Genomic DNA, 20,095 nt, shown 5'->3' on the forward strand with positions numbered 1-20,095 from the left:
AGTGTTTTTTCTGGCCGTGTTCCTTGGTGTGTGTGTCGCACACGTCGCACCTCTGGGGGTTGCACTTCTCCGATTTGTGTGTGTATTTCCAGTTTGCAAGCGACCGGCGTTAAGCTCGTATCGGTGGTGTACATATTACGACGACGACGACGTAGTGTATTTGTTGTTTGTTGTTCTTTTCGTTAAACGGAATTTCGTGTGCTTTGGTTAATTTCAGCCTTCTGCGGTGGGGTTCTGGCCAATTTTTTGCTTTTGCCTGAAAGCCCCCAAAGCAGTCAGCAAAGCGACATAATTTTGACTAATGCCCGACATTGTTTAAACAAATCCCGTTAAGTAAAAAACCAGAAAACGAAGCTAAAAAACGTAACGTAAAGAAACGAAATGTGAAAATGCGTACAGATGTGATGATTGCAACAACAAAACAACAAAGAGCGTAAACGCCACAACAACACCACTAGAAAAAACCCAAAAAAAAATGAATTGTGATTTATTTTAAGCAACCCTAAATACAAAAAATTATAACAAAAACCAAGAAAAAGGAAGTAGAAGAGGAAAGAAAAAAAATCTCAGAAAAGTGAAAAATTTCCAATAACAAGAAAATCAAAGCAATAACACAAACGAGAATTATACAAGAGAAAAAGTGAAGAAAAAGGAAAAATTGTGCAATTAAAAAACAAAAAACCTAATTTTCTAAAAAAAAACACCTGAAAACAAAAACAAAATAAAAGCCCCGTCTAAAAATCACCATTCTAACATCTGGACAGCATCGTCGTAGTAGCAGGCGTGTGTCATTGTGTTTTTTCATTCATAGTTCTTGCCCCACGAATGTAATGTAATGAGATACGACGTCCAGGAGTTACTTCATCAGTCAGCTGAAGATCCATTCGCCAGGTTCGCAAATGGTATGGCATATCACCCATTTCTGCAACTGTCTCGACCCACTGACTTCAGCGTTTCCTCGCTGTTGACGGCGGGACACCAAGCGACAACGCAGGCAGTCGATTCCAGCGGCAACAACTCCACGTTGCCCGCCGCCGTCTCGCCACCACACCGCCATCTGTCACAGGGTCCCATCTCGAATCATCAACAGCAGACGACACATCAGCAGCTTGCCGGCATTGGAGGTGGTCAATCGTCGCCTGTAGGTGGCCAGCAGCCGCCCCAGCTATCGCCCGGTCCAGAATCCTCGAACAACAACAACGAATCCTCCAGCTGTACGAGCCGCAATCCTGGCCTGCTCTCCTCCAACGATAGCACAAACAGTAGCGAGGCCACCAATCGACCACGCAGCAATAACAATTTGCCGTCGGCTCTGCTAACGGCCTCACATTCGGCAGCTGCTGCAGCGGCTGCGGCTGCCGCCGCCTCACACGCTCTACCACCGCACTCATCTCCTCAAGCTCAAGCGCCACCTCCGTCACATCCTCATCACTCTCCAGTACCTGGTCACTTAGGAGCTCATCTGCCTCAACAGCCTCCGTATTTCCCAGCAGCTGCACTGGCTGCCCTAGCTGGTAGTCCGGCCGGTCCCCATCCGGGTCTGTATCCAGGACCTTTACGATTTCCACCGCATCATCCTCACCACCATCATCATCCTTTGGGGACAGCGTATACGACAGCCGAAGACGTGGTTCTAGCCTCAGCGGTAGCCCATCAATTGCATCCGGCCATGCGTCCGCTGCGTGCTCTACAGCCCGAGGAGGATGGTGTCGTCGATGATCCCAAAGTAACACTGGAGGGCAAAGAGCTGTGGGAGAAATTCCATAAACTTGGCACAGAAATGGTCATAACGAAAAGTGGGAGGTAAGTAAATAAACAGCAGCCACACAAAACGAAGGAAACTCAAATTAGGTTTAACCGACGGCAATTGGCCATTGAGGGGGGAACAAAAAAAGTGAAAAAAATACACATAATTGAAGTGAAATGTTGATGGCTGGTTAAAACGTTAGCCATGGCTTAGTGAGTTTTTTTTTTCAAACAATGCTGGAAAGTTAATTATTTGAAAAAAAAAGTATGGAAAATAAATAAGTATCAGAATGTTATGTCTGAGGTGAAGCTTTGCAGCTATTGTGAAAATATTTTGGATATATTTGTATATGGCCAGTGTCCTTCATCTTTTAGTGAAAACCCTACCAAAGAAGACTTTATTTTAGTTTTTGGCGTTTAGTGTTGCCATATTGCTTTAAAATGAAAGTTTGATAGAGAGATTTTCAATCGCCCAAATTTTACTTTTCCATCACTTTGTTGCTTCAAATTCTTTGTATTGAGTTAGGATGTGTCATACAATTAGCGCAAAAATATTGATACTCGTCGAAAGCCTTCAGAGGCTGCCATTACTGGTTTAGTTTTGGTTTGAATATCTCTGGTGTGTTGGACACTTTGGGCATGCTTATAGTTTACTAAGGATATCGCAGAGAGTTTGGAAGATTTTATGTAAGAATTTGACGATCTTCTTCAAGAATATACATAACATTCTTGTGGGCACCATTTTTAATATGATTTTCGATCTTTATTTTCCTTATCAAAGGATTTTAAAGTAAATGTTGTTTAAATGCAGGCTACCGTAGCGCAGAGGTTGGTCATGTCCGCCTAAGACGCTGAACGCCTGGGTTCCAATCCTGGTGAGACCATCAGAAAATAATTTTCAGCGGTGGTTTTCCCCTCCGATTGTTGGCGACATTTATGAGGTGCTATGCCATGCATAGCCCTGCGGCACACCGTTCGGACTCGGCTATGAAAAGGAGGTCGCTTATCATTGAGCTTAAACTTGAATCAGACAGAACTCATTGATATGTGAAAAGGTTGCTCTTGTGGAACGTTCGAGGGCAAAATTTGCAATTTTTTCAACCTTAAAACCTCTTCTGGTTTTAAGGTTGAAGGGCATACACCTAATGTTATGAGGTCCTAATTTGGATTTTTTTTTGTAATAAAGTTTTTGCCCCGCCAAATCAATCAAAAGTTAAGAGGGGGAGTTTCTCTCCCCTTTCAATTTAAAGTTAAGTACAAAGGGATTTCTTTTGACAACCAGTTTTGGGAATGTGAAAACAGACGATTTGGCAGTGAAGGCCAGAGAACTGCCATCAATAAACTTGGTTAACCCGAAGTCTTTCGGTTTGACGCAGTCCGAGTTAAGGGCGTGGGCTCGATGTTGTGCCAATTGCAAATTTTGCCCATGAATATTCCACTAAGGAACAGGGGCAAACTTCTCACCTATCAATGAGTGCAGTCCGATTTAAGTTTAAGCTCAATGATAAGGGGCCTCGTTTTTATAGCCGACCACGAACGGCGTGCCGCAGTGCGACACCTCTTTGGAGAGAAGTTTTTCATGGCATAGTACCTCACAAATGTTCCCAGCATTAAGAGGGGAAAACCACCGCTGAAAATTTTTTCTGATGGTCTCGCCAGGCGTTCAGCGTCATAGGCGGACATGCTAACCTCTGCGCTACGGTGGGCTCGATGTTGTGAGCTAGGTTAATTTTGGGCTGGGTTAAAGTAGCGGTCTGAAATCCAACTCTATTTGAGAAAAATTTCCTCTGTAGTGATATCGTATTAGCAATCGACGAAAGCCTTTGGTGGAAACCACACTTTGCATAGATAATGGAAGCTCCTTTGGAGTCCTCCTTTGGAGGTAAAAACAACATAAACATTGTATGAAGAATGAGTGAAATGTGTCGCGTGCATTTTTTCTTTTAATTTGATGTTCTCATTCAATTTGGCACATTAGACCCGTCTTACTTACCCATTTTTTAAGTATATTGCGGGTACTATTTTGAAAGGGAATCTCAAATGGCTACATAACAAGGATAATTCCGGATCAGTGATGCCGCTTTTTGGCTCCTAGCAAAATTGATAGGTTTTCCTCAATTTTTGGCAGGTTTTCCAACATGCAAATACCAAAAATTTACTTAAAAAATCGACGGGGTTAATTCAAAACTCTTTCACGGCCTGTTATTTCTGTATTTTCGTTTAAATCGCAGGTTTACAAGGGATCTTGGCAAGGAATCTTGAAATTTCTGAGAAAAAGTGCGTACGTTCTGATATTGACTGTAACTGGTTCGAGTGTCATCAAGGAATCTGTTTGAAATTTCGTAAATTCTGGAAAATAAGTGCGGCTTTTGTGCGTTCCATGCCTTCAGTCAGAAAATAGGACTATACTCCTATGATCGGATCTGGTCCATACTCGGTTGTTGAGGGGTACATGCGCATTTGTGGGCTCAAGACTTTATACCGAGATAACAACAAACTTGAATCCATGTAAAAAAAACGATTTTTATAAACTCAGAAAATTATATTGGGAGATAAAGTTTAAGTCGTGCATTTTTTAGTTTTCAAATACTGCTATGCGGTACTATATCAAGATTTAGGCCATCTTTGAACTATGCGTGTTAATGTTATAGGCTGTAGAGTGGTTTCAGCAGAGAGACGGACGAAATTGGATGAATGGTTTATGTTATAGACTGTAGAGTGATTTCAGCGGAGAGACGGGTGGAAGTGGATGGATGGTCTATGAATATTGCAACGATCTAGTATGTATACTTTTTAGGCTTGAAAATGTATAATTTGATGTGTTGCCAATGCAATGACAAAATGGCCAACTTTTCGATGGCATAAAAATATACTCATACAACGCATTTTTTGGCTTTTAGAACATTTGGTAGGCTTTGATCGGGTTTGGTAGAATGTTTTTTAAATTTTTGTAGGAAATAATTTTCTGATACATGTTTGTACGTTTAGTGACCAATTTTTTAACAAAAATAAAACGAATATGAATTTTGTTTCGCTTTTTTAGTACGATTTAATGAGCTAAGCTAATAATTTAAATCATACATATGAATGTTTATACCCTACACCACTACTTTTGTACAGGGTTTTATAACTTAGTGCCTTTGTTTGTAAAGCAAAGGGAAGAGAGATAGACCTATTGATAAGTATACCGATCGACTCAGAATCACTTTCTGATTCGATTTAGCTATGTTCCTCTGTCTGTCCGTCTATCCTTGTTAATTTGTGTACACACTACAGGTCGCAGTTTTCATCCAATGGTCCTTAAATTTGGTACAGGCATGTTTTTCGGTCTAGAGACGAGGCCTATTGAAATTGCAAAAAATCGGTTTAGATTTGGATATAGCTCCCATATATATGTTCATCCGATTTGCAGTAATAATGCAATAAAATTTTCATTTGTAAACCGATTCTCTCGAAATTTAGCAGGAAGGACTTTCTAATGACTCTCGGTACTCGTGAATTTCATAGAAATCGGTTTACTGCAAGCGCATTTATTGACCAATCTTCCCAAAATTTTGTACAGCGGTCTTCCCCACAGACTACCACAATGTCTGAGAAGTTTGCTAGAAATCGGTTTAGATTTAAATATAGCTTCTATACATATGTTCGTCAGATTTGCAATAACGTAGTCATTTGTCCACTGTTTTTTATTACAGTTTGAACATATTTGCTCGAAATTTAACACAGATTGTTAAATAACCCGCAATAACCTCCAACGAAATAACTCTAAATAAAATAAGTCCTAAATAAAAAATTAAATAAGTTCTATCTTAAAATATGAAATAAATCCCAAAAAAGTGAAATGAAGATTTCGGACTATTTTTTTTTTATTTTAGGTTCAAAAATTAAATAAGTTCCCGAAATTACGATAGTGTGCAGATAGTGTTCTGTTAGAACTTCCAACAACTGTGCCAAGTACAATTCAAATCGGTCAATTACCTTATATAGCTCACATATTAACCGATTTAGCTAATATTTTGCGTGAAGTGTTCTGTTAAGACTTCCAACAACTGTGCTAAGTACGGCCCAAATCGGACTAAATCCTGATATAGCTCCCATATGAACCGATCTCCCGATTTGTCATAATACAAAATTCTAAGAAAATTTTCCGAAGAAACCATGTATCTAAAATAAAATCCTTATCCGCACCTCTCGACTTTAAAATGTATATGCCCGCCCTTGGAAAAAATGGTATAAATAACAATTTTTTCAAGTTGAGTGGCACGGTTTAGGGTTTGATTTTAGAATCATGGTTGTGCCATCCATCTGTGCCAATTTCGAATATCGAGAGTCAAAAGAAATTTCTTCCTGCCAAATTTCATGAGGATCGGTTAACAAATGAGCACTTAATTGGAATATTTCTCAAAATCGGACGGAAATATATATGAGAGCTACATCTAAATCTGACCAAATTCGACCAAACTTCGTGCATATTATGGTAGTTGTTGCTTTCCTCAACAACTACCATAATATGCACGAAGTTGTACAAAGTTTTCCCATGATTGGTCAATGAAGCACAGGGTATAAAAAAACATGAAATTCAAAAAAATGCATGAAATCTTTATCTGAATCGATACTACGGTCCATATAATTTAATGTTTGAAGATAATCTCATCCAAATGTTGACCGTGCATGCGCCTCAAATGATCCATCCGCTTAGTCCAATTTTGGGATACTCTTTCCAACATTTCGGCCGGTATCTCACGAATAAATGCTTCAATGTTGTCTGGCAATGCGTCAATTGAAGCGGACATGAGCTTTAACATAGCCCCACAAAAAATAGCCAAAAGGCGTTAAATCGCATGATCTAGATGGCCAATTAAGCGATCACGAACGTGAAATAAAATGTTCACCGAACTCGGCTCTCAATAAGTCCATTTTACGCGTGCTGTGTGGCATGTGGCACCGTCTTGTTGAAACCACATGTCATGCAAGTCAAGCTTTTGCATTTTGGGCCAAAAAAAAGTTGGATATCATCACACGGTAGCGCTCACCATTCAAAGTTACGTTACGATTCGCATAATCTTTGAAGAAGTACGGTCCAATGATGCCACCAGCCCATAAACCGCACCAGCTGTGACTTTTTCTGGACGCATTAATAGCTCTTGCAATGCTTCGGCCTGATCTTCACTCCAAAATCGATTATTCTGCTTATTTACGTATCCATTGAGCCAAAAATGAGCTTCGTCGCTGAACAAAGGAAGCGCGCAATGAACTTTCTTAACCGAGCACGCATTTTGATAATAAAATTCAATAATTTGCAAGCGTTGTTCGTTTGAAAGACCATTCATGTTTAAATCATAGACCAAACTGAAGGTGTTTAACTGTGAAACAAAACACGAAACGTGCGTGAGCTGTTTAAACCAGTGTTCCCAAAAAGTTAATAGCTAAAAAATCACCCTATATATGTCTTTATAAAACGTTTTTTTTTCCTTAGATTTACAGCGTGACTCGTAAGTACTTTTTTTGTACTTAAAAATGCATTGTTTGCCATTTCTATACGGCTTCTAATTTCTCTAGAAAAGTCTCACTTCTCACTGATGGTAAAACTGTGATATTTGAAACTTTCACTCTGTCGTTAAACCAATTTTGAATACTTGGGGTTGCATTGGCAGGCCGTTACAACAAACTGCAATGTTTTGTAGTGCTTAGGATGAAGACAAATATTGCCAATAACATATAAATAAGTCTGCCTTTACTTTCTAGATCTATATATGAATGTCCTTCCGCCCCTTCGTTCATAGATTTTTCCAAATACAGTCGAAAACGGATAAGTGAAACGCTAAAAATATTTTAATTAATATATCCTTCATTTTCTTAATATAAAAATACATCAGTTTGATTTAACTTATCCATTATTTTCAGTTTAGAGTAATTTGGATAAGTGCAATTAGTTGCCAGTAAAGCGGTATAAGCATAAATGCAAACGAATTTTCATGTAAACGCATTAATTATATATGTGATATGTAGAGTTAAAAAAGAGCAATGCTCACCCTGTTAAGTCAAAGATAATTTTATTTCACAATTTTTCGTTTGTTTCTCTTTCGAGATGAGCTTAGTCATCAGAGATTTTTGAAATGGAAAAGGAGGGAGGAGGTTTGGGGAGCAGGTTTGGGGAGTTTTCAAGGGCCATACATTGTTCATCTTCATGCATCTTTTGGAAGTTGTATTGATGGCTTTGAACGCCAGACAACGGTTTTTAGCGGTATTTTCAGTTAACCGATTTGCACTTAAGCGAATTCAAATGCACTGAATAACATTCAAAATACCATCAAGCTGCGCTTAAACGGTTATGCGGCAATCCCATGACCGCCGGTTTTGCAGATTGATCCCAGGGGATCCTATATCAGCAATGGCTGTCGCCTCAGCGTCCAACTCACTTTTACAACAACAGCAGTTATGCGGTTTTGACTGTGTTTTAAGAAATTTAAATTTACGTATCTACCTTTAACCTTCACCTAAGCAATTCGGGTAAAATGGTGCTTTTCCTGTTATATAACAACATAAAATAATTGTCTTGTTGAACACTCGTGGTTTTGGATTTTTAAAGCCTGCCCTGCCCTAGCGTTTTTTTTTCTCTTTCAAACTCTTCTTGAATAAACTGGTCAATAATCTAAATTTTGGCATATAATTTTACCAGGGTTGCCTTTTATATTTCGAGATTAGAAAACAAAAACAAATATTAATCATCGAAAATCGCTTTATTGTTTTTCAAAATATTCCCCATTAAGATCTATGCATTTGAACCAAATGTCGAAGCACTTTTGCCACTCTGCTTGAAATATCTCCAAAACATGCATTCTGAACGCATCAACCGCTTTTTCAGGTGACGAAAAACGTTGACCTCTCTCATTTTATTTTTTATGTACGGTAATAAAGAGGAGTCTTTCGGTGCCAAGTCAGGTCTACATGGCGGATGACTCTACAAATCGATATTTTGAGTGCTCAAAAATGCATTTGTTTGAACCGATGTGTGAGAGCTCGCATTGTCGTGGTGTAGAGTGATCCGTCTTCGGACCTTCTTAGAAGACAACTGGCAAACAAATGGTTGTGTAACACTCAGAATTGAGAGTTCTGCGTTGTTTTTGGGCGTACGATTGCAATATGTCCAGTTTTTCCGAAAAAAACTGGAGATCATTTGCTTGGATGTGCTTCGTATGCGAGCAAATTTTGTTGGATTTGGCTTATCTTGAAACACCCATACAGTCGACTGCTGTTTACTTTCGGGCTCATCGGGGTAAATCCACGATTCATCACCTGTCACGATGTCATAGACGTGTTTCGAAGCACCGCGATGGTATTTTTGGAGCATTTCTTTCGACCAATCTGACACGATTTGTTCGCGGGATCCAACGCGAACAAATTTTTTTGACGGTCAAATGTTCATACATTATTGAATGTATGATGCTCCCACTAATGCCAAAGGTTCTCACGATGGGCCACATCTCGATCTTGCAATACCAGTTGGCGCACAGCATCTATGGTTTTTGGATCAACTACTGATTTTGGACAACCTTCACGAAATTCGCCCTAGAGTGAACTACGACCTCGGTTGAATTCACCATGCAAATTGCAAATTTAGCCCATGAACATTCCACTAAGGAACAGGGGCTAACTTCTCACCTATCAATGAGTGCAGGCCGATTCAAGTTTAAGCTCAATGATAAGGGGCCTCCTAGCCAAGTCCGAACGGCGTGCCGCAGTGCGACATCTGTTTGGAGGGAAGTTTTACATGGCATAGTACCTCTCAAATGTTGCCAGCATTAGGAGGGGAAAGCCACCGCTGAACATTTTTTCTGATAGTCTCGCCATGATTCGAACCCAGGCGTTTAGCGCCATAGGCGGACATGCTAACCTCTGCGCTACGGTGACCTCCTAAGGGAATTCACCATACCATCTATAAACACTAATCCTTGATGGAGCTTCATTGCCAAAAATTAAATTAAGTTCATCGATGCACTATTGTTGAGTTAATCCACATCGAAAGGTGTAAAAAATAATCGCACGAAAATGTTCACAATTTAATTTTTTTTTTTGGGCGAAATGAATCTTTAATGTTACTGTAAACAACACAAATAGCGCTCATATGTCAAAACTCTCGGAGTATGTATAACCTCAAAAATGTCAAGCTTTACGATAGAGCTGTCAGTTGGCAGATTGCAACACAAGAGTTGTCCAATCCCGAAATATAAAAGGCAACCCTCGTACTGCTATATTACGTTATACGAAAGTCAATTGTACAGCTTGTAAAAACAGCCAATAGAAAAGCCTTTAAGCTTTGTCTGTAATAATTTGCTTTGAAAATGAATTGTTGATTTTAAATATATTCATTAAAAGGAGAATTTCGATTTTTTTTATACCATTTAGAATTTCTTGATTTTTGTTTTTTTTTAATTTATTTACATTTTCACTTAGAGTAAACTTCTAATTTTGCTTGGTAACCCATTTGCAGTTGGTTAAATTAATGTCCCTGAGTTTTAAATCACTTCAAACAACGACGTCTGTCCCTTGAAGCACGCATAACATGAATGAAATATTTTTTTTTTTTTCTTTGATTTAATCACCAAATTTTGTTTATTTTCATGGGGTTGACTAGTGTTTGCTTTCCAAAGAAATCTGCCATATTTAGTTTAATTGTTGTCATAACATTTTGTAATTAAATGAACATTTTTTTTATCAAATCTGCCATCCGTCGCCGAGTGTTTAATGTTTGGCTTCACGCTTCACGTATGACGCAATTGTTCACTTTTGCCGACAGTTTTGCTCTTCATTAATTTGTTTAAGATGCTTCTGTTATTTATTATTTATTTGCTCTTTTCCATTTCGTACAATTCGAATTGTGTCAAAATGTTGAAAGAAATTGTTTTTGGAAGAAAATATGTGGAAATATGAGATAAATTTTGTTTATAAAAAATTTAATTTTTTAGTATCACATATGTAGATAAAATTTTTGTTTAAAATCTGAGTCATTTAAATGTTATTTGTGGGAAACTTAAATTTCCTGAAAAAGGTTGAAGAGCTATGGAACTAGGGTTTCTTACAGATTTAAAATTCTTAAAAATATTTAAATTAACAAAATGGAATCAAAAATGAGGCCTCTAAGGGCTCAAAAAGTCAAATTAAAAGTGAGGCCACTAGGGTCTTAAGAAGTCTAAACTGGGGATCGGTTTATATGGGCGCTATATCAGGCTTTAGAGCGGTTCGTATCATACTCGGTGCGGATGTTGGAAGTCTAAGCAGGAGTTCTAGTGTCACATTTCAGCCAAATGGAATTGAAATTGAGGCCTCTAGGGGCTCAAGAATTCAAAACTGGGGATTAGTTTATGTGTTGGCTATATAGACTTATTCGGATCATACTATGCTCGGATGCTGGAAGTCCGAGCAGAAGTCCTTGTGCCAAGTTTCAAGCAAATGGGTTTAAAAGTGAGTACTGTAGGGGCTTAAGAAGTAAAAATCTGGGGATTGGGGGCTATATCTAAATCTGAACCAATATAGCCCTTTTACAGTCCCCAGCAACTTACATCGATAAAAAGTATCGGTGCCAAATTTCTAGCGTTCTAACGCCATCGTTACTTCGACAGACTGTAGAACTTAGCTAGATCGACTCAGTATGTCAAGATCAAGAATATCTACACTTTAGGGGGTTTCAGATCAATACTTCGGGTTGGTAAAAACAGAATGATTAGATTAGAATACTCCCCATCATATGGTGATGGGTAAAACAATGTGGGAAAGTTATCCAAGTTTTGAAAAACCATTCCCTTTTGCTCGATACTCAACCTTTTGCCTTGACTATTGTTCTGAGTCGTTCAGAAAATGAGTTGCAAGCTGCTTAAATGTAATCTGCTAGTATTTTGCGCCACTGCCGTACAATGGCTTTCTTCAGTGCATCCATACTGGACCTTTTTTAGTCCATATCTTGTTGGCGTACCTTGAAAAGTCCACCGTATTGGGATTTGGCGAGTTGGATAGCCAAAAGGCACACGATCCTTTTGAAACGTGTAAGGCTTTTCATTGAGCTCGTTTTTTATTATATGTTTTGGATCGTTTCGCGGAATGCTTTCAGATTTATTCTCATTCGATTACCACTGACTGTTACTCCTCGAACCATTTCTGGTGTTGCTGCACTGTTTTTTTTTTTTTTATCAACAACATGGTGTTGGCAACGCTACCAATATCATTAAAATGATTTATAGTGCGATACACAAACATTTTGTTCACTTTCGAGGTGTTTTAGTTCGCCAACAGTTGACAATTCTGATTTTTGAGTTAAATTTTGCGTTAACACTCTATTACACTTGATGTCCATCACTATAAACTTTCTTTTTATGCTTTTGGTGACTTGTAGGCAATATAATGAGCTGTCAGACTGACAAATGTAACTGTGTGCACTTGGTAACACTTCTCATCAACTACCTACAGCAAAAACTCATTTTCTGCCATACTCCCAAATATGTTGACAAAAAGTTTCGTTTGAATTTTTAAGCTATAGAAAATTGCCGACTTTCGTTTAGTCAGTTTTCCCCACAACATGACATAGTATGACATTTTTTATGACCTCCACCATAGGATGGTGGTATACTAATTTCGTTATTCCGTTTGTAACTCCTTGAAATATTTGTTTAAGACCTCGTGAAGTATATATATTGTTGATCGTCATAACATTTTATGTCGATCTAGCCATGTCCGTCAATCCGTCCGTCCGCCTGTCTGTAGAAAGCACGCTGGGTTAGGTTGAAAAGAGGGTGCGTATATTAATCCGCCCCATATCACTATGGACATACACCTAAGCCAGTAATCGAAAAGCACTCTAACTTTTTAAGGAGTAAAGTTAGGTCAATTGAAATTTAGCACAAATACTTTATATTAGCGTTGGTAGGTTGGTATTGTAAATAGGCCAAATCGGTCCATGTTTTGATATATTTGCCTAGAAACCGATCTCCCGATTTGACTTCTTGATCCTCTAGAGTGCGCAATTCTTATTCGATTTGGCTGAAATTTTACGCGTGTCGTGTTGTTATGACTTCCTTAAACTGTGGCCAGTACGTTTCAAATCAGTCCATAACCTGATATAGGTGACCTATAAACCGATCTACTGATTTTAATTCCTGAGCTTCTAGCAAGCGAATTTTCCGCCCGATTTGATTAAAATTTTGCGCAGTAACTTTTTCTATGACCCTAAACATGCCAAATATGGTCTGAATAGGTTTATAACCTGGTATAGCTCCTATATAAACCGATCTCCAGGTTTTACTTCTTGGGCCTTTAGAGGGCGTAATTCTTTACCGGTTTTGATGAAATTTTGCACAGTAACTGTCTCTATAATCTCTAACATATGTTATATATGGTCTGTATCGGTCCATAACCTGATAAAGCTCCCATATAAGCCGATCTCCTGATTTTACTTATTGATCGTCTAGAGGGCGCAATTCTAATCCGATTTGGCTGAAATGCACAATGACTTCTGCTATGGCCTTCAAGATATGGCCAACATATAATTTTAATCGGTATATAACCAATAGCAATTCTCATTCTTTATCCTTAGTATGCCTAAAAGAGATACCAGGCAAAGAAGTTTATGGTGATGGAGAATAGATTCGACCCTGTCGAACTTGTTTTTACATATTTTCATTCATTCACTTTACGGTGATCCACCATTTTTTAGGATACCTCGTTGCTAACTCGAGCTAGAATTTTTCTACGACACCTTTATCTTGGGTATTTTTCTACCCATTCGGCGTTAATGGGTTAAGATTAGGCAGAGTGAACTGCGTTAGGCCCTTCGACGTGTGCCGGGTATGGTTCAGATAGGAAAATATTTCGATGAAGCTCCCGTATAGATTGTTCACTGGATTGAAAGTCTTTCAGCCATAGATGGCGTATGTTTTACCCGATTTTGCTGAAATTTGGTATAGTGAGTTGGGTTAGTCTCGGAAAGCGAGCACTACACCGTCCAATGGGCGTGGGCGTAACTCTGGGAAAGCTTGAGGTTTAATACGAATTTTTTTTTAGCTCGAAAAAATAAAATTTCCTTTAATATGAAATTTTCTGCAAAAAATCTGACAAGTTTTAAAAATGTCGAAATTTTCGTCGGTTAGTGAAGTTACACCTACAGAAAGAATCAACCACGAATTGGTAAAATTGACCCCATGGGTTCATAAATGTCAATCAACACACATGCTATCAGATCAACCACAAAAGTTTATAAACCAACAACAGTTTTTATGGACGAAATTCCATTAAGAAACAGAAGCAAACTTCTCACATATCAATGAGTGCAGTCCGATTCAAGTTTTAGCTCAATGATAAGTGTCTTCCTTTTTATAGCCGAATCCGACCGGCGCGCCGCAGTACGACAGTTCTTTGAGGAGAAGTTTTTTCACGGCATAGTACCTCACAAATGTCACCAGCATTAGGAGGGGATAACCACCGCTGGAAATTTTTATGATGGTCTCACCAGGATTCGAACCCAGTCGTTCAGCGTCAAAGGCAGACATGCTAACCTCTGCGCTACGGTGGTGGTTCTCCTCACTTCTTCTAATTCGAAAGACTAAAAATGCGTCTAAAACACTATTGAAAAGGCCAAAATGAGTATGTGTGAGTAACATCAACATCAACTAAATAGAAACAGAGACAGATAGAGACAGCCGAACGAAGCAATACGAAGTTGTTTACACTGTATGTGTGCGTGTATATGTTTTCCCTATGCCCGCGGGCATAGGATTTAATGTGCGGATATGCATGCTGCCCATCTATGATCTGAAATTTACCTTTACCAGATTTACCTTTATGATTACTCAAGGGGACCTATAATACTAGACCTTCAATAAGATATGTAAATGGGCTAAATATTTTGAAGTCAGCAAATTGTGGTGATGTGATTCTATTCTCCAGTAGATGGCGTTGCGCCAAACTGTCGTTTTCTCTTCAAATTTAAAATAAAAATCATAAGCCTGGACTCTGACAGAAGCAAATAAAAATATGGACCATCGCTGCGAAAATTTTTAGATGTTTTTTTCGAAAGGGTCCTGAACAATCTCTATAATTTTGCTTTCAACTATTTCCTTTTGTGGACAATTTTTTTTTTGTCTGGGAACTACCAAAAAATTTGCTATGAGCTTGACCTTCTATTAAATATTTGCAATTTTTTTTTCCTATATCCTCTTTTTTTTAATTTTTCTTAAGTGCTTGTCATTCCTTTTGTCTTCAACATGACAACTTTTGAATGAGTTGATTTTTTGATGTTTGTTCTTATTAGTGACAATTAAAACACTAAATTTGGTACGATTTTCCCTCTTCGGTTAACTGTTGGGGACTTTGTTAAGAACTCGTTGGGGAATTTTTTTTATAAAATATGCACATCACTTAAAAAAATATGCTGTTGTTTTCATTTCATTTAACAAAGTTTTACACATATTTTTGTTAATACCGACAAAAAACCAAAAAAAAAAAAATCCGATAAAACAACGAAATATCACAAAAACACAATAAAAGTATGAAGACCACGTTGGTGATGGTAGTGACGACTATAAGGAATAAAATCAAAGGGAAAAAAGTCCAAAAAAAGAAAAAGAGACGAGAAAAAAAAATCACATACAAAGCGTCTTTGTGGCGCCAGTGAAATATCAAAGATTTTTGATTGTCCAGTTCTTCTTGCAATGCCTTCCAATGTATGCTTGGACATGACAATGAAAGGCCAGTCAGCAGCAGTCAGACAGCCAAAGACTACTTACTAACACAACAACAATTCAAAAGGCCTGGCTACTTGCCTCCTGCTCATCCTGCGGGGCTGGCTAAGGCGAAAAAAATACGATTTGGCAATAAACTGAACTTTGTTGTAGTCCTAGTGTCAAGTCCAAAGGGAGGAACAGGAACGAGGGTGACCAAAGAGGGGGCGAATATATGAGCTGGTGTTTTAATAACTGCTGCTCATCATCATCATCATGATCATTTTTAGCGTGCTTGTCGTCAGCGTGTTCGTGGTCTCGCTCATCATCACTGTTTGATTTGGTGAAAAAGCCTTTAAAACACAAACACACACACACACACTCATGTTCACGACAAAAGCCAAGGTTGGGGAAGGAAGGTATCATCCAAAATGTACCTCATTCCCAGATTCCCGTTTAAAGTGTCGCCCATACAAAACTGTTTGTTTGCCCCATACTTCAAGGGCCATGTACTGCTCTCCATCATCATTGTGTGTCGCATCTTCCTCTGCCAGTTTGGGGACTGGCTGCTGTCGTCGCTGCTTCCTCCTCACTCGAAAGCGCGTTTATGATGCGTTTATGAGATAACAAGATGTAAGAACACTTTTTTGATTCTTCAGCGCACAGCGACAAGAGTTGTCATAAAGTTAACGAATATCGGCTTGGCAAAAACTCCGCAAAAGAAAAGTCCCACAAAAACCAAGTCCCACAAAAAATTGTATATCGAGAATTGAAACGAAATCAAACATGCAAAGAATTGTAGGAATCATTGGGGCAAACGACCAAAAACAAAAACAAAAAAAAAAGCGAAACAAAAAAAATTAAAGCCAGCGGAGACCAAGAAGTTTCGCCAGGCGGCAGCGCCATAGGAAGGCATCTTAACCGAAAACTAAGAAAGCAAAAGATGTCAAAACTAATGAAAGTGGTTCAATGAATTTGATAAACATTTCCTAGATGCTCGATGACACATCAAAGTTTGCGACAATGAAGCAACAAAGACGACGACGACGAAGACGTCGACGAATGCGACAATGAAAACGGCGGCGGCAACGGCGTCAAGCAACTAACGCAGTCGCCTTTGATGCAAAGACATTGCGTGCTTTAGAGTGTGCCTGCCTGCCTGCCTGGCTGACTGAGTTGCCACAAAGAACAGCAAACAGTTTTGGGCTGAGAGGCGGTTATAGATAATAAGAATTGTATGCTTCGATCCCCCCGACAACGACACAGGCAAGAGCAGCAACAACAACAATTTGTGATTTGGGTGCCAATGGGGGACAGACAGACAGAGAGCTTCAGCTACACAAAAGGGACTGATAGCTTGGCGTTGGCTTAAGTCTTTGTTTTTGGCATGAACCTCAACGAACCTTCTTCCTTTAATCTGTCTCGTGTTGGTATTCTCCTAAGACTGGCACTACTATTAGAAGACAGCCAACAAACAAACCGTCCATCCATCCATCCCAATTTGATATGTGGCTTTACGCTTTGCGCCGATTGATTATCTGCCCCAATGATTTTGTCTCGTGGCAAATTCACGCTTAGCCTAAGTGAAATTTGATTTTTTCCACAAACAAATTTGTTTAGCGAATTTGGGCACAAAATGAAGCGACATATCGAAATCCATTTTCTAAGAAAAACCGCCAACCATCAACCCGGGCCACCACACATGACAAAGGTTTACTTAGCGAGCTCCCTCTAGCTGGCGTTTGATAACTGATAACGGCCTAATTAAAGGCGACATTTAGCATTAAACGCTTTACGAATACTTAAGAGCTGAAAGGTTGTAGCTGTAGATTTTGACAATACGGGTCCCCCAGCTAACTGCAGTGTTCGCCCAAGTGTTTTGTAAATTTTTGTTATTACATGCTAATTTTACCACTTGATTTCCCTTCCTATTTCTTTGTCAAATAATTACATGGCCCTATTTGGTTGCAATTAGAGGTGTTTTAAAGTGGACTTCCGCCCAAGCTGAGCTCCTCATTACCATTATTATTATTTGAATTTTTCAAGGGGCCCAAAGTCACAGCAACGAAGAGACCACACTCACTGCCAGCATTGTGTGTGGCGGCTATTTTGTAATTTTGATTTTCTAATTTAAAATAATCTTAAAGCTAGGCCTGTTATAGCTCAACATTTTGTAATGAATTGCAATTGGACTTTAGACCATTCTTAAAAAGGAAATCAAAGTTTTTGGGGAAAACATGTTCGCTAAAGGTTTTTGTCCATAAAAAGAGCATTTATGTGGTTGGAACGTGCCATTACCAAAATGTGTACTTACGACTATCATTAAATGTTTTAAAACTTGTTTGATATGTTGAAGATATTGTTATTATTATTATTTTTTTTAAATCCAAATATTTGTATACACTGAGAAAAAAGAGGAGGAATTTTTTGAGAGTTTGTTGAAAGTTTGCAAATGCAAATTTTGTCCATGAACATTCCATTAAGGAGCAGAGGAAAACTTCTCACATATCAATGATTGTTGTACGATTCAAGTTTTTAGCTCAATGATAAGGGGCCTCCTTTTGATAAGTGAGTCCCAACGGCTTGGCTCTTTGGGGAGAAGTTTTTTTTCATGGCATAGTACCTCACAAATGTTGCCAGCATTAGGAGGGGTTTACCACTACTGAAAGTATTTTCTGATTTTCTCCGCAGTATTCGAACTCAGACGTTCAGCGTCATAGCCGGACCTGCCAATCTCTGCGCTACGGTGGTCTTGTTGAATGTTTAGTTGAATATTTTTCTCCAAAAGAAAGCAAAAGAAAGGTCGGTATTGGTATGCCATTGGCACTCGGCTTAAATTGAATCAGGCAACAATGAGGGGAAGTTTTAGGGAAGGTTCCCATGTTCAAAGGGAATTTATCAGCATAAATTGCGGTATATTCGAGTATAAAATGTCATTCTATTTTCAACAAATTCAAATATCAGAATTGTACTCAAAGTGCTTTCAATTAGTTCCCATATTGTTTCGTCAAGCCCCCGCAGGGGTATTGGCGACGATCCGATACTTGGTCCCAATTCCAAACACCTTTCATTTGAATCACATATTGTCTTAGTCAACCTACATCCTTGTTTTGGTGTTTTTTTTCTGTGTTATTTGAGGTTGGGCTCGTTCCCCACTCTTGGCCCCCAATTTAATAACCAACTTTTACTCTATGCCCGGCCTTCAAAGTCGAGAGTTCAGTCTATAAGGCAGCTATATCTAAATCTGGTGCGGCCTGGGCCGAAGTGAACAAGAATGTTAAGAGGCTTACCACAACTCACAGTCCCAAATTTTAGCGAAATCGGACGATAAAGGTGACTTTAAAAATATATAATAAAAAAAATTGAGATGCACCTTCTTTAATTGGGTTTCACTTATCCGTTACATTCAGTTAAGCGTAGTTGGGATAAGTGACGTTAATTTCCAGTTAAGCGATATAATCATAAGTGAAAGCGAATTTTTATGTAAAATACTAGTATTTTCGAAATAAATGGAGTTGAAAAAGAGCACTGATCAGTAGAACTCTTTAAAAGTCAGAGACAATCAATAGCGAAATATTAAAATATGCGAATTTGATTGATTATCTGGCGTGCCGCAGTGCAACAACTTTTTGTATTATTATATGGTTGTCATACCTGATTATATGGTTGTCATACCTCTGCGCTTAAGCGAATTCAATTGCATTGAATAACACAAAAAATGAATGGGTCTTTCCATAAAGTTTCGCTTAAGCGGAATTTTTCACTTAAGCGTATTACAGTTATGCGGTTTCGACTGTAGTGCATTTCTTTCCTATTCTTTATACAAAAAATTTTTTTAACGGCCAATCCTTTAAGCGCGAATTTCATTTAATGGACATTTTCATTAAAATTTTTTCCCTTACCAGCCACAGAAAATAAAAATCAAAAAATAAGTCTTCCTTAAGTTGTCAAACACACATAAAAAATTTTCGTGCGGAATAGAAGAAAACTCATTTTGTTGCTCATATATTCACATAACAAGTAATAAAATATGTGAGCGAAAATTATACTTAAGAGCCAATTCTGTGAGAGATAGGCAAATCGGAAACTGTCACTTTTTGATCTTCAATTACATTAGGGATAAGTGCGAAAATCGCTTTGCTGCCACAAAATCAGCGTAAAAGTCAAATTTGCAAAAAGCCCTTTTGTTGTGTTGCGAAGTACACAGGCCCATTTGAAAGTCTTATAAAACTTTTACTCATTTTATATATCAAGGCCTTCCAGGTACTTTGCTTTGGCCAACGCTTCCCAATGGGTTATTAAAATAAATGGGAATTTAATGGATTTTTGTTTTGCCAGATCACCATAGCCTACAATAGAATAAATTAAAAAAAATTAGCACTGCAAGAGTGAGAGAGAGAGAGGGTGGAGTCAAGTTACAACCATAACGTACTCGGCACCAGTATAATTGTTAAGGACCGACAAGGGGCGGCAATGGCATAATCGTTGCGGCAAAGAGGGGCGGTAGGAGGAAAGTAGTGTTTAAATTGAATACCCTATAGTGGTTATATGTGGTGTAAACGGCTTTGAGAGACATTGTGGCGCGCATTTTTGCATACCAAATAGGTGCGCCGTCGGGTGTTTGCTTTGATTTTTGTCACCGA

The 20,095-nt window shown here is 38.6% G+C and overlaps 1 protein-coding gene across 4 annotated transcripts in view; it reads left to right on the forward strand.

The window, feature by feature from the left end:
- Window positions 1-715: 715 nt before the first annotated feature.
- The window catches only part of LOC106093085 (optomotor-blind protein), a 153,241-nt gene continuing 133,861 nt past the window's right edge, over window positions 716-20,095 (forward strand). For all 4 annotated transcript variants that reach the window (XM_059368306.1, XM_059368309.1, XM_059368308.1 and 1 more), the window contains exon 1: window positions 716-1,803. In XM_059368306.1, the coding sequence (XP_059224289.1) occupies window positions 836-1,803 (968 nt within the window). In that variant the 5' untranslated portion in view covers window positions 716-835. The remainder of the gene's footprint in view (window positions 1,804-20,095) is intronic.

This window comes from Stomoxys calcitrans, chromosome 4 (genome assembly GCF_963082655.1).
Source record: "Stomoxys calcitrans chromosome 4, idStoCalc2.1, whole genome shotgun sequence".
In the NCBI taxonomy this organism is placed as follows: domain Eukaryota; kingdom Metazoa; phylum Arthropoda; class Insecta; order Diptera; family Muscidae; genus Stomoxys; species Stomoxys calcitrans.